This window comes from Ambystoma mexicanum, chromosome 9, assembly GCF_040938575.1.
Source record: "Ambystoma mexicanum isolate Mex_15411 chromosome 9, UKY_AmexF1_1, whole genome shotgun sequence".
Taxonomy (NCBI): Eukaryota; Metazoa; Chordata; class Amphibia; order Caudata; family Ambystomatidae; genus Ambystoma; species Ambystoma mexicanum.
Genome location: NC_090931.1, coordinates 676,591,341 through 676,605,173, shown reverse-complemented (window position 1 = coordinate 676,605,173; position 13,833 = coordinate 676,591,341). Strand labels below are relative to the sequence as shown.

Sequence of the window (13,833 nt, the reverse complement as noted above, 5' to 3'; positions counted from 1 at the left end):
CTGCTTTACTTTTGAATTATATACTAGCCACCAAACCCCTGAGGAACCGCCAAAGCACAGGCGGGTAACTGCTTTTTCTATAGCCTCACTCTAAGATTATGAGCATGTTTATTTCTACTTGATAAGCCATAACTGTACATACTTCACTCATGGAGGGAAACTTCAGGGGTGTAGAAACCTTCTGATGTCCATTAATGTAGATATAAACAAGACTTTGTCCAAAAGGCCTCTTGCCAGGCACATGAACGATGGCTATATTGTGCTGTGAAGACAAAAAACAAATTGTCAATTTAATCTTTTTCATATAGCAATAGCAACAGGCACATACACAAATAAAACAAAAAAGGCCGTTATGTGATGCTGGGTCTTGAAAAGGGTTACTTTACATTCATCTTCTAAGCCTTGATAGCTGGCATGTGTTATGTCTGGCCCAACATTTAAAGCTGAAATAACTGGTGGGAGGGCAGTCTGACTAGCTGAAACCTAGGTCAGTCCAGTATAGGATCAAATTCTGTGGAAATTAGAGGAAGTTCAACTCTCCATCCTGTAGTGTGCCTCTCCATCATTTCCGAGTGCAAAAAAGTAAAAACTACATTGTCAGTATGTGCCAATTCTGAATGAACCGATCAATTTAGGATTCAGAGGGGAATTGTCCACTTTTCCCATTACAATTTGCTTTAGACATTTAATCCCTGATCAATCTCTCACAAACACACACAGACGAGGGGCGTGGCTTGGAGCACCATCGATGTGGTCGCTCCTCTGAGGCCGCCCGTGGGATGTCCGACGCCGCCGTCGAAATCTGGCGGTTCTAGGCGGGGTTTCGTGTCGCTAATGCCATCTACAGCGACCGGAACCAACATGGCATAACCTGGCTAAACATTGTCTTCGACCGTGGCGGCGTTCTACTAGAAATTTGAAGCTGAACTTCTCTCCCGTACCCGACGGACGAAACTAAGATGGCCGCCGTACCGGGGCTCGACAGCACGCTCCGCACCTGTAGGTAGCGGGACCTTGGGAGGCAGAAGAGCCGGAGAGGGGGAGCGGTACCTAATATAGAACCCCCTGATTTCGGTTGGGCAGCCTGGACCCCTTCTGGGTTGCTACCGAGAGCAGGTCCCCACTCCTCTCCCTACTTTGCAGATCAAGTCGGGACCACTGCGGCCATCTTGGATCAGCCCTACCGAAGTCCTTCCCCCCCGTTCCACCCTTCCTGGGGCGCCCCTGCCCACCCATCTTCTCCAGCTACCATCTCCCACCGTCCTGGGCCTTGTTGCTAGTCTCCCGACTGGAACTGTTTGGCGTGGGCAACATGTCGAGACAAACAAAAGTGAGCAAAGGCACGGATATCTCCGCCATGTTTACGGCTACAGAGAAACCCAAGAAACAGGAACCTCCCAAACTGACCCCACAGAAGCAACAAGAGGACAGGGGCGAGCTTGCCACTAAAGGAGACCTAATAGCCTTCATGGCGGACATCAAATCTGAGTTCCGCGCTTGCCTGTCGGAACTCGCCACCAAAGTCGACCAAACAGATCAGAGAGTAACAGAACTCGAGCAGAGGTTTGGAGAGATCGAAGATCATGCCCAGGAGCACACCACCGCTCTGGGGGAAATGCAAAAATCGATCGATTCCCTGCATCACAAATGCGAGATCATGGAATTTAAACAGGAAGATCTCGAAAATAGGGCCCGACGCAATAATCTCCGCATCCGGGCCATCCCATCCTCTGTCCCCGATAACAAGCTAGCGGACTACGTGGCAAACTTCTTCGAGGCTCTACTTCCAGATCTGGACAAATCTAGGCTCATATTGGACCGCACCCACAGGCTTCGCCAGCGCCGTGGGACAGATTCGGACCCTCTTCCAGACGTGATCACTAGGGTCCACTTCTTTACAACGAAAGAAGCGATATCAGCGATCAGCCGCCAAGGTGAAGAGATCACTTTCCAGGGCACCCCTCTTCAAATTTACCAGGACCTTTCGGCACTCACACTCCAGAAAAGAAGAGCACTTCGGCCTCTGACATTATTCCTCCAGGAGCAACAGATCCGTTACAGATGGCTGTTCCCGACAGCTCTTCAATTCACATATAATGGCACCCTACGCCGAATCAGCCACCTGGAAGACGCGGAGAAAATATTGCACTCGACCGCTCCCTGGGACCCTTCCACGCCACTCTCAGAGGGGACTGAGAACCCTGGTCCGCCTCCCTCCCCCAAAGCTAAACGCACGCCTTGGTCGTCGATACAACGGAACAACAAGAAATGATGAACGTGGACGCCTCCACGGTCCCAGGCTCCGTCAATGAGCTAGCCGGGACACAGATATGCTCGTCTGAATCAGAACCCGCTACCTACATGCCAACCTCCTTTAAGTACACGACGGCGGTGGGGCATTCCCATGGTTCATACCCACCCCAAGGATACTTTCCATCTTCTGTTCCTTGGGAACCCACAATATGGGACAATTGGCCCTGTTGGCCTTAGGTATGACCGTACTAACAAAGTCGGTCTACCGCCTTGTTAAAGTTGAGATCCCCCGTTGGGATTTCGTGTTAAAACCTCACGCGCAGAATGATTTTGTGAGTGCTTCCGTCAGTCATGGCAGTTGAACCTCCACCCCAGGAACCCCCCCCCTAACGCAGGGAACGGAGAGTGAGCCCCCAGAGGACTTTCAGTCGCTTCGGATCCTCTCCCTGAATGTTAATGGCTTGAATTCTCCTAACAAGCGAAAGACAATTCTATTAAAACTCCGCGACGAGGAGGCTGCGATTGCCATGCTTCAAGAGACCCATCTGTTGCCCGCTGATGTATCCCGCCTTCGGTCTCTGCTATTTCCGCTTCAATTCTTTGCCTCTGGCACAAGCAAAAAAGGAGGCACGGCGATTCTCTTCAGGAAAGACTTGAACCCACAGATTCTGGAAACAAAGACATGCCCAGAAGGCCGATTTATAGCGATCAAATGTCTCCTGTTGGGAGACCTGTACACCCTTGTTTCAGTATACGCCCCCAACTCTGGACAATCACATTTTTATGACGCCCTGGGCACATCGCTCGCCAACTTCGTGGAGGGCCAAACGATCGTCGGTGGGGACTTCAACGGGGTCCCTGACCCCACTAAAGACCGATCACACCCCCCGACCCCAGGCGACTACGCCCAAGCACTCAGCCTCCTTCGTCTTTTTAGGACCCTGGAGATAATAGACTCATGGAGGGTGTTTCACCCTGATAAGGACTTCTCCTTTTACTCGTATGTCCACCGCACCTTCTCAAGGATTGACCTATTCCTGATTTCACCTCACACGTTCCCTTCAGTTAAGAAGGTCACTATCGGCACAAGAGCGATCTCCGACCACGCTCCAGTGCTCCTGGAGCTTCGGGTTCAGAACCCTGACCCCACCACCCCGCGCAAATGGATGCTATACGACCCAATCCAATCCTCAACGACATGGCCACCAGAGACAAGATCGCAACGGAAATAAAGAACTTCTTTGTGGAAAACCCGGCCTCAGACACCTCATTAGCAAACAACTGTGACGCCATGAAGGCAGTAATCAGGGGCTCCCTGATAGCCCAGGGTGCGGCCTACCATCGAGATAGACGACAAACCCGGACAGCCCTGGAGTTCGAATTGAGAGAGGCCGAGGCACTCCACAAGGAGAAAGGCTGGTCCCCCAGAACACAACGGGCCATTCGCACGGCACGGAAAAGGCTGGAAGCCCATTACGCGGAACAAACCGCCCAACTAATGGCGAAGGTCAAACAGTCGTATTATGCGAAGGGCAACAAAGCGAACAGGTTCCTGGTGGCCAAATTAGCCAAGCAAAGACGCAGCATCGCGATCATGGGCCTGCGAGACACCAATGGCGTCATACTATACTCAGAACCCGAGAAGCAACGCCTCGCAATTGAGCACTTGGCCCAAACCGTGAAGGCAACCCCACGAAACCCAGCACAACAGAAGGAATACCTTTGGCAGGCAGAGGTGCCCCAGCTCTCCGACGCAATGAGAGATGAACTGGAGGAGCCCATCACGGGGGAGGAAATTGAGGACGCCATCAAATCTCTTAAATCACGGGCCCATGGCCCGGATGGCTTCTCAACCAGGTTTTACAAACTATTCAGGTCGCAACTGACCCCCCATCTCACCACCCTATTCAACTCTTTCAGGGAAACGGGGGCGGTGACCCCATCGATGCAGGAATCGACCACCATCCTTCTGCCTAAACCCGGAAAAGACCCAAGAAGCATAACTTCTTATAGACCCATCGCACTCTTGAACATAGATGCGAACATTTACTCGAAAATTTTGGCGACCCGCTTGAATCGCATCCTGCCGAATATCATTCATCCAGACCAGGCTGGGTTCATCCGGCACCGGACCGCAGGCGATAATATCCGGAGAACCCTGAACCTGGTGGACCTCGCCTCCCGGAACTCCCAAAAATTAATCTTGGTGGCCCTCGATGCAGCTAAGGCGTTTGATAGGGTGGATTGGATGTTTATGGGACACACTTTAGGGGCCTTCGGCTTCGGACCGGCGTTCCGAACGATGGTGCTGGCCAACTATGATCGACCTACAACAAGCCTGAGGATCAACGGCCACTTCTCAGCTCCAATCCTCTTGTCATGCGGGACTCGGCAGGGCTGTCCGCTGTCGCCCTTGCTTTTTGCACTCACCATGGAGCCCTTCGCACAAAAAATTAGGCGGAATGTCCAAATCAAGGGCATAACAAGCGGCCCTTCACATCATAAACTTGCCCTGTATGCGGATGACATTTTACTTACGATCTCGGAGGCCCCCTCATCGCTTGAACATGCGATTCGCGAAATCACCAGCTATGGCGAAGTCTCGGGCCTCACCATAAACTTCGATAAATCTTCCGCCTTGGGCATTGGCCTCACCCCAGCAGAGCGAGAGCCGTTGACTAGGATATGTCCGATAATATGGGAAAGGAGCGCCATCCCCTATTTGGGGGTTTACATTCCGGCTGATCCGAAAGAGACATACAAATCCAATTTTCCCCGATTTCTCAAGGAACTGGAGGGCGATTTGAAGCGATGGGGGACCCAGGAGATTTCGCTGCTTGGACGCATCACGGCATGCAAGATGAACCTTCTCCTGAGATTTCTATACATATGCGCCTCACTGCCAGTGGCAATCCCCACTCCGATTCTCCGAGGGATCCAGAGGAAAATGCTGAACTTTATCTGGAGAGGTAAGAAAGCGAGAATCCCTCTTAGATCTATGTTGGGGAGCCCCAAACTGGGGGGACTGGGGGTTCCAGACCTTCAGGCCTACAGAGTGGCAGCCCAACTGGCCCGGGTCCAGGCCTGGCAAAATACGACAGACCGCCCGAGATGGGTGGAGCTGGAACAGTCGCGGACCCCCCTGCCTCTGCGGTTTCTGCCACATATCCCGCCCCCCCTCAGGTCCCATGGGGGGAGAGCTCCTGCTGTCGACCAAACACACCCTTAGCACTTGGGATTGGGCGCTGAAACGAAAGGGAGTGCCAAGAGGACTGAGCCCACGCTCCCCGGTCTTTCTCAACCCAATGTTCGCACCGGGCATGCATCCCCGCAATTTCCAAAATTGGACCAAAGGTGGGCTAGAAACCATAGACCAGCTGTATACAGGGGAGAAACCGCTCACATTCGCCCAATGTAAGGAGAAGTTCCAACTTCGGGAATGTGACAGATTTACTTATATCCAACTACGCCACTGGTGCTCACACCCCCAAACCTTGCAAGCAGCGACCCGTCCTCCCACTGCCCTGGAACTCACCCTAGGAGACCTCCCGACTCGCAGCAGCGTATCCACCCTCTACAGATGCTTCTTAAGCGACTTCCTAACCACAAGAACCCGATGTATGGCCCAATGGGAAGCGGACCTGGGACACCCAATAGAGGATCAAACCTGGGTGGACATATGGACCCGAACACATACCGCATCCACCTGCATCACCAACAGAGAATGCGCATACAAAATCATGCTGCGATGGTACTATTCGCCCCTCAGACTCCACCATATGAACCCCCAGATAGACCACGCTTGCTGGAGAGGATGCGGCCTCCCTGGCTCTTTCTTCCATATGTGGTGGGACTGCCCGAAGATCCGACCGTTCTGGAAAGCTTGTCTAGAGTCTATTTCGCTGATTACCGGAACAATGATTCCCTTGAAACCGGAGCCGATCCTGTTAGGAGCTCCAATCCCCGGGATCTACCCGCGCTCCGGACCCAGAGCGAAACTATTGACTCACTGCCTACTGGCAGGGAAAACGGTGGTGGCCTGAACCTGGAAATCCCCGGAAGGCCCCCACATTGCTCAATGGTGGACCAAAGTATGGGACATTCTGATAGCGGAGAAGGTAACGGCAGCACGAGCGGGGATGCTACACCGCTTTCAGAACATCTGGGCCCCAGTCCTGGAATTCGACCAGCACTTCCCCGCCCTGACCTATAGGCCCGCCAGAGCCCTCTGGATCTTGACGAACCAGGCGAGCCCAGAGGGAGACTCCTGACCGCTGAGACTCCGGCCAGATCGCCCGGGCGGGAGGAACCCGCTCGCAGAGCTTGTGGGACTGATAATCCAGGGAGGAGGACAGAGAGAGAAGACATAGGGGGGGTCTAAAGACTGGGGGTCAACTTGCTGAGATTTATCATTCTGCCTTGATTTAAAATAAACAAAGTTAAAAAAAAAAAAACAAACACACACAGACACACACACTGTGAGAAACCTGAATGTGTCTCCCTAGCTAGCCCCCGGGGATCTGTCATCCAGGTAGCCAGGACACGGCCATCGCTATTGGATCCAGTTCCTGGGGGTGGACCAGTGAGGGAGGATGACCTGGATGGGGGTTCCTTGGGGAGTGGGACACCGACGGGTGAGATGCAGTATCCCCCTTCTTTCAACACCTTTTACCCATCCTACCACGGTATTGATGAAAAAAGGGGAAAACCAGCAAAAGAGGAGTCTGGCACTACGTGGGTGCTCACGCACGAAACTCTGGGCGATTTCCTGATGTTAGAAACTACTGTAACCAGAAGGCCTTGGGAAAATGCAAAAAGAGGTCAAAGTGGTCATACAGAGGTCTTGTAAAATCCTCTGTACTGTCAAAAGCCTTTGACCGACAGATGATTGCGAAACAAAGGGGAATGAATCCCGCTTGGTGAAATTAGCACATGAACAGGGTGTTACAAAGGTTGGCAAAAGTGAACCCGCCAGAGGGATGCTAACAAAAAGGGGGAAAGCCTGAAGTCCCATGAACAGTGTGTGTTGACAGGAGTGATCCGACCGATGGATGTCCACAGTGAATTGTTTGAAAAGACATTCAGATTCGAGAAAGCAAGAAATATTGTAAGACCAGGGGAAGTGAATTGTCCCCCTTGTCATTTGGGTCCGAGCCTGACAGAGGGAGATCCAGGGGTGAAAAGTCATCACCCAAAGTCCATTTGGAAAGGAACTCTTTGTTGTTGAATACATCAGGCACACGAAGGCAAGATACATTTTAACGCAAAGAGACTTAACCATCGAAGAACCTGATAGCTGGTACGGAACCGTCGGCTCGTGCTGGGAAAGCTAGAGCGTGTGCTGTGCTCAGGAGATCCACTTTGTCCCGTGCTCAAAACGTGGGAAAGGGAGTCCCCTGGCAATCGCATCCTGTCTTATTATTATTTGTGAACACTTCTTTCTTTATTGAAAACCCTATCCCACACTCTGATATGGTCCTGCAAGCTGTTTTGAAGAAATTGCTTCCTGTATTATAAGATTATTTATTTAAGGTGACAGAAAACAAACCAAGATGCAATAAAAGGCTAGGGGTTAACCAGATTTTAAGAAATATCATTTTGTTTCATTTGCCAACCATCTATCAGAACCTATGAACAGCCCGATAATAGTCTCTATGTTTACAAGATTGATAGCGAGACACTCACCCCGAAATAGATATAAATACAAGTTGAAGAGCACAGAATTCTTCATGGAAAAAAGGCTTAACGAAAGAGAAAGTCCCTTAAGTGTGAGATATATCAGATGACAAAAGAGTTTTAAAACATTTTTTAATTATTTTGAAAACCACTCTAGAGTAAGATTACTCCCTAACACTATTGCAGGAAAGATATTTTCAGGCTCAACCCTGAGGGCAGGGGTTCATTTTGGACAACTCTTCCATGAAAATGAGACTAAAAGATTTGCACAATTTCATGAAACCTTACAAATAAAACGCAGAGATGTTCTAATCATATTTACAAATGTCAGACTTGTTTGTAAATATATGCATGTCTGTTTGAAATGTACCTATTGTACATAACTTTAGTATACCAACAACACTAAGTTTTTCTCAATTTAATCTTCTGAGGTATATTGGTTCCAACTAGGTTATTACTGTAACTTAACAGTGGACCTTATGGATATTAGAAACGTAGCCCTCTGAATGTTACATTGCAAAGCACAACTTTGTACCATTCATGTTTTTTAAGTGTGCACAGTTTGTTACATTGTGTCCAAGGGGTGAGAAGAAAACAGCTGGTGCCTAAACCCAACTTTTATTAATTTCACCTTGCTATTTAAGCAATTTGCATATACTCTGAATCTTTCCTTGGGCTTTTATGTGTCCATTGTGTTTTAATGTGTGTTGGTTCCAGTGTTTTTTATCAGTAGACCCATTTTCTTTAAGAGAACAGTATGTGCAATTCTTACTGTAGATGAGGATTGCAATATTAAATCTTAAAACAACATAATGGGCAATTCCTGCTTTACTATGGCGCTTTCTATTACACCGAGCTATGTAACAGTTATTTGTATTTTTTAAAATGTATAATGGAGTTTCTTAGGTATCACTCCTTACATAATAGTCTAGTTAATTTAGTTACAATGAATTTTAATGACCTGGGGTCCCCTACGCAGTGGCAAAATGTCTGAACAAATGTGAATAGGATAATGGCTACGTTGCCTTAATTCAGAAACCTCATCTGTCTGAACTGCTAAAGTTAAAAGAATCGGGTAGGGGTGTCTTATTTTCTCCTGCTGATGATAATGTAAGGGGAGGGTGTCACAATCTTATTTTGTAAAGGATTACACCCAAAACTAAATGCCCACCTGACAGATTAGGACAGGCAGATTTCTTTGTGACATGATGCTGGATAAAAGGAATGTGAAACTGTTAAAAATATATGGTTTTACAAATTATGCTGCAAAGTTCAGACAGACTCTTGAGGACTGAACTGTGGAAAAGTACCTATCAAATCTTACTGTAGAGAAGGACTGGAATATTAAATCTGGTGCTGTATACAAGATCTACAAGTAATCTAGCAAAGCATATACGGCCTTGAGATTTATTGACTATTCAGGTTCTTATTTTCCAAAATGAATGTTTATTATGGGTTTAAACCCAAATAATTGTGCCAGAATCTGAAAATGTCTTTTCAACTTCATCCTCCTATACCCCATCAACATCTCATCTCTACTCCTATGACACTGTTATGATTGACAGCATTTTTCCACGGACACTAATCCTTTCAAGGTCTACTTCAGGTAGAAGGGATCAAAATGATGTGATTCAAGTACAATGTCCACAGGAAATGCATTAACCTTGGCAGTTTCTTCAACTAAAATTGTTACAAGCCAACAAAAGCCAATCATTGTGGTGAGAGTGAATGGTGGGGTTGGCGGGAGACGGATGTCGGCCAGCATCCGGGGCATCATTAAGCCCTTGGTGCAAATAATAGGCAATGAGTCATGTGTGGCAGTTGCTACGATTCTGTATCAATGGAGGATAGGCCAAATAGGGCCAACGTTGGATCCAATTCTCTTGGGAACTCCCCTCGTCTTGCACCCACCCCAATGCCTCCTTTCAGTAAATATGTATTTCGCACATGCTCTGCCAAAACAATCCCTTCTCTCCATTTCCTTTCCAGCATAAGGGGCTCACTGTTGGGAATATCTGGACCGCTTCAGGAGGTGCATATGGCCATGTGTGCAGCAGTTTCAATTCATAAATCGTATACAGAGATGGCAACATGTTTTAAAAGGCCTGCACACATATTGCTCAAAATGTTGTCAGAAAGAACCCCACCTATATGCCTCTAACAGCACTTTCTCACCCTCAATGTCACACAGACATCAGCCATAATAGGGCTTTGTACAGATGTGCTATGAGGCCCTTCAATCCCTTATGTGTATCTAGATGTTTCACCAGAGGGCACCACTGAGGTAGAGAGAAGAAAGATGGGGTAATGACAAAAAACATTGTCAGCTCCAAAACTGACCCATCTCTCTTCAGTCTCCCTTCAGACCATCTTTGAAACGCTAAGGATCTAATATGTCACCATCAAATACGATCAAAATGGGAATTGAATGAGTTTGCAACATGGGGTAATGTCTTTGAAGGGGGCGCCTGATATCTTTTGAAATGCTGACAGTTACCGACAACATCCCAGCGGGTCTGTTTGTAATATATATGACTATACTAGGTACAGCCCAGGTGAACTGGTCTGATTTACCAACAGAACCCATCCAGGATACTACTCTTACCATGCATTATGACTGTAGTGATGGCTGGAGATAAATATAATTGATATATGATGAACTTATAGACACAGTATCTAGGTTGAACTAAACATTGATGGGGCACGGGAGATGGAATTGGCTGCTGCTTTGGATGATGCCGAATGTGAAACTATATTCGGTACTCAACAACAGTGTCCAGGAATCAACGGTTTAAACTAATACAACTTATTGTAGCACACAGGGTATATCTGACTCCCCAGAGGTTGTCGCGCATGTTCCCTAGCATCTACCACTGCTGTCCCAAATGTCTTAAATGCAGATTTACTTCATATGTTGTGGAGTTGCCCGAAGATCTCACTTTATTGGGATGCCATTCGCAATTGATTAGGCTTTCTGGAATTAGATAATGGTACACCGACATCTGAGGCATATTTATTGGGGGTTTGCTCTCAGAAATCCAGAGGAACGGGTTCAGGGAGAATATTGAACTTGGCGTTAGTAATGGGGATTAGGTGTATCACTATGGCCTGGAAAGCTCTGCATCAACTGTGTTCCTTGGATTGGCTTCAATATTTTGACAAGTAGGGTGGGCCAAACTCAATATGCTACTTCATATGCAAGGGGAAATGTCACAAAATCGACAAGAAATGCTAATGCAATGGGAACGGTCCTACTACAACAGATAAGCCAACATGAGTGCATCACTCTATCCCTTAGCCCTCATCCGGCATAGGGAGAGTATTGGTTGATGGATGGAGATGCCAGGGGCGGAATACGCATATAGGCCAAATCGCATATGGGAAGGGGAGTTTTCATTTGTGCTGCTTGCTTCTGGGAGGCTGTTGGCTGAGGAGGAGGGGAGAACTAAGGAGGCTGATTACAATGAAGCCCAAGGTGGGCCCTCAAGGAATACGTTTGTGTACGCTGATTTACTCCCCCAGGACTATGTCGCACAATGAGTCTTACGACGCTGCTGATGTAACGTAACCCAAGTACCCTTTGAAATATGATGACGGTTGTTTATTATTGTTTGAAAAATTGAATAAAGAAATGTAATTAAAAAATCAAGAACGGCAAGATTGGATCACCTGACTTCTCCCTCAGTGCTGCCATAAGATTTAAGTTTTTCCTTGTAGTGTCTACACCCTGTTGGACACTATTAAATGCAACCTGATGTGGATGCATTAAACAAGGCAGAATGGCATCCCGCACTCTTAATATTTTCACATCTGAATTTCGTAGCGAGATAGGCCAGTAAGAAGCACTATGGATTTTATGCCTTTATAAATCACGGTTACTAGGGTTTAAAATAAAATAAGGGTGGAACCCTCGACCCCCTTCTAAAATGCCATTAAAAACTTTTGCTAGCCGTGGAGCAAAGGGTCCCGCAAATATTTTATAGAAAGATATAAAAAAGCTCTCTATGTCTGGAGTCTTCCCCATAGTCATCCTTCAAATCGCTACCACTTCATCAGGCGAGATAGAGGCATCTAGCTACATTGCTTTCTTGTCCGTTAGCTTTGGGAGCATCAATCCCCAGATGTAGGTCTGCATACGTTCAAGCTTGCCCCTTTCCTCCCCTGTGTAAAGTCCCTGAAAGAATTAGGCGAAGCAATTCACAATCTCCCTAGTGTGTGCTACTTCACGACCCTCCAAATCGCTAATACAATCTCCCCTTCTTTTCTTCCTCTGAACCTTCACCGTCTTCATCCACCATCTGCACGGCTGATGTTCGAAATACAAACAAAAGAAACAATACAATCAACTATCCATCAAAACAGGAAAGAACGTTGGGCTTACCCAAAGGGAATCGCAGAAGCAGTGCTCGGGCAGCATAACTGTTGCATATTCTTTCTTCGTACACACTGCCACCACCAGCACTCCAGAGGAAGTGATGAAAGCTTCAAAACCCATCCCACTACCTGTAAAAAAACTACAAAGGAAAAGGGACCAAATATTAGATAACATGTGTCGTTTGTTATTCATCTATGTAGATCAATACATGCACCATATTAAACAAGAGGACATCTGAACATTTCATGTGCAGAGATAAGCCACTTGAGTGACTTGACTGCTACTGCAAAAACGAAAGCACAAGATGCGCCAGCACACTCAACTTTCACAAGAAAAATAAAATGTAGTTATCCAGTTGGTCTCATACTGCACCATTCAGATGAGTCCTCGCAGAACACACGATTTAGCTCTCGGGTTCTATACAAAATGCCAGAGCCATTCCAGGCACTGACTCAAGCCTATGTGGGCTTCCTCTGCGATATTAACTATGTTGCACCATCTGAAAAAAAGTGATAAAGCACTCTCGTACACATAGTCTCCCATGCCTCCTTCGAAGACGTAGATGTATTCAGAAATAGAAAACCAGGTAGTTGGCATGGACAAAAGAAGGGGTTCTCTTGCACTGTTTTTCATTATGAACTCTATGGCATAACAGATTTCAGTTTGGTTTTATCTGCCATCAGGGCTCTGGGAGTATTTCCTAATGCAAACCCTAGAGATTTTAGAAATGTGTAGGAGTGGCGGGCCACTGTAATCATCATTTGGCTTTCAAAAGTGACATGGCATTTTATAGTGTTTTGCAACAGCTGCACGTTCTTTCTAGGTATGATAGTTCATGGATAGAAAAATAGGGGTACTGTGACATGTTTTCCCAAAAAACTAAATTGTATGGATAGAGGGTAAGTCTTGGCTTTTTATTTGTAGCACAATGTTTTTGGCAAGCTCCACTTCTTCTGTCTCAGCACTCGGAGGTGCTCTTGCAGATAATCAAACCCAAAGCCATCCAGTGCTAGATGTGTTTAAGTGAATAATAAATGCACACACCTTTGAGTCAACAAAAAATGGCAGAAGAAACAAGCTATTTGCTTCGGCCATGAAGGTTCTGCTAAGTCTTTTAGAAGAAAAAAATAAATGCATAACTTGATAAACATCTAGTCTTCCACATGTAGAGCATGCAGTAATTGACAATTGTACCATTTGCTGACAAGCCACACACCGTTTCCTGCAATTTCCCACACATTCATTTCACTTATCCCCATCTTCGATAAGCCAAATGACAAACCTTAATATGAACTGTTTCTGCTAAAAACGGAATACAGTCAAATCAACTTAATAATGGAGAAAAAGCACAATTAGCTGACACCATTGACAACCTAGTGGTGCCGGATAATCAAAAATGCTGTTTAACCGAACGTTTTTGGTTCAATCAGGATAACCAAGCTCTGTAACCTGTTTGCTTATTATATGGCTCCAAATCCTCTTTTATCAAACATTTCCTTAACAGATTAATTACTATTATCGCAATCGAG

At 46.8% G+C, this 13,833-nt stretch overlaps 1 protein-coding gene across 3 annotated transcripts in view; it reads right to left on the bottom strand.

The window, feature by feature from the left end:
• Positions 1-13,833, bottom strand: part of NBEAL1 (neurobeachin like 1) — a 2,018,929-nt gene that overhangs the window by 1,467,847 nt on the left and 537,249 nt on the right. For all 3 annotated transcript variants that reach the window (XM_069615520.1, XM_069615521.1, XM_069615522.1), the window contains 2 exons: positions 12,311-12,443; positions 143-262 (listed from right to left, as the gene is read on the bottom strand). In XM_069615520.1, the coding sequence (XP_069471621.1) occupies positions 143-262; positions 12,311-12,443 (253 nt within the window). The remainder of the gene's footprint in view (positions 1-142; positions 263-12,310; positions 12,444-13,833) is intronic.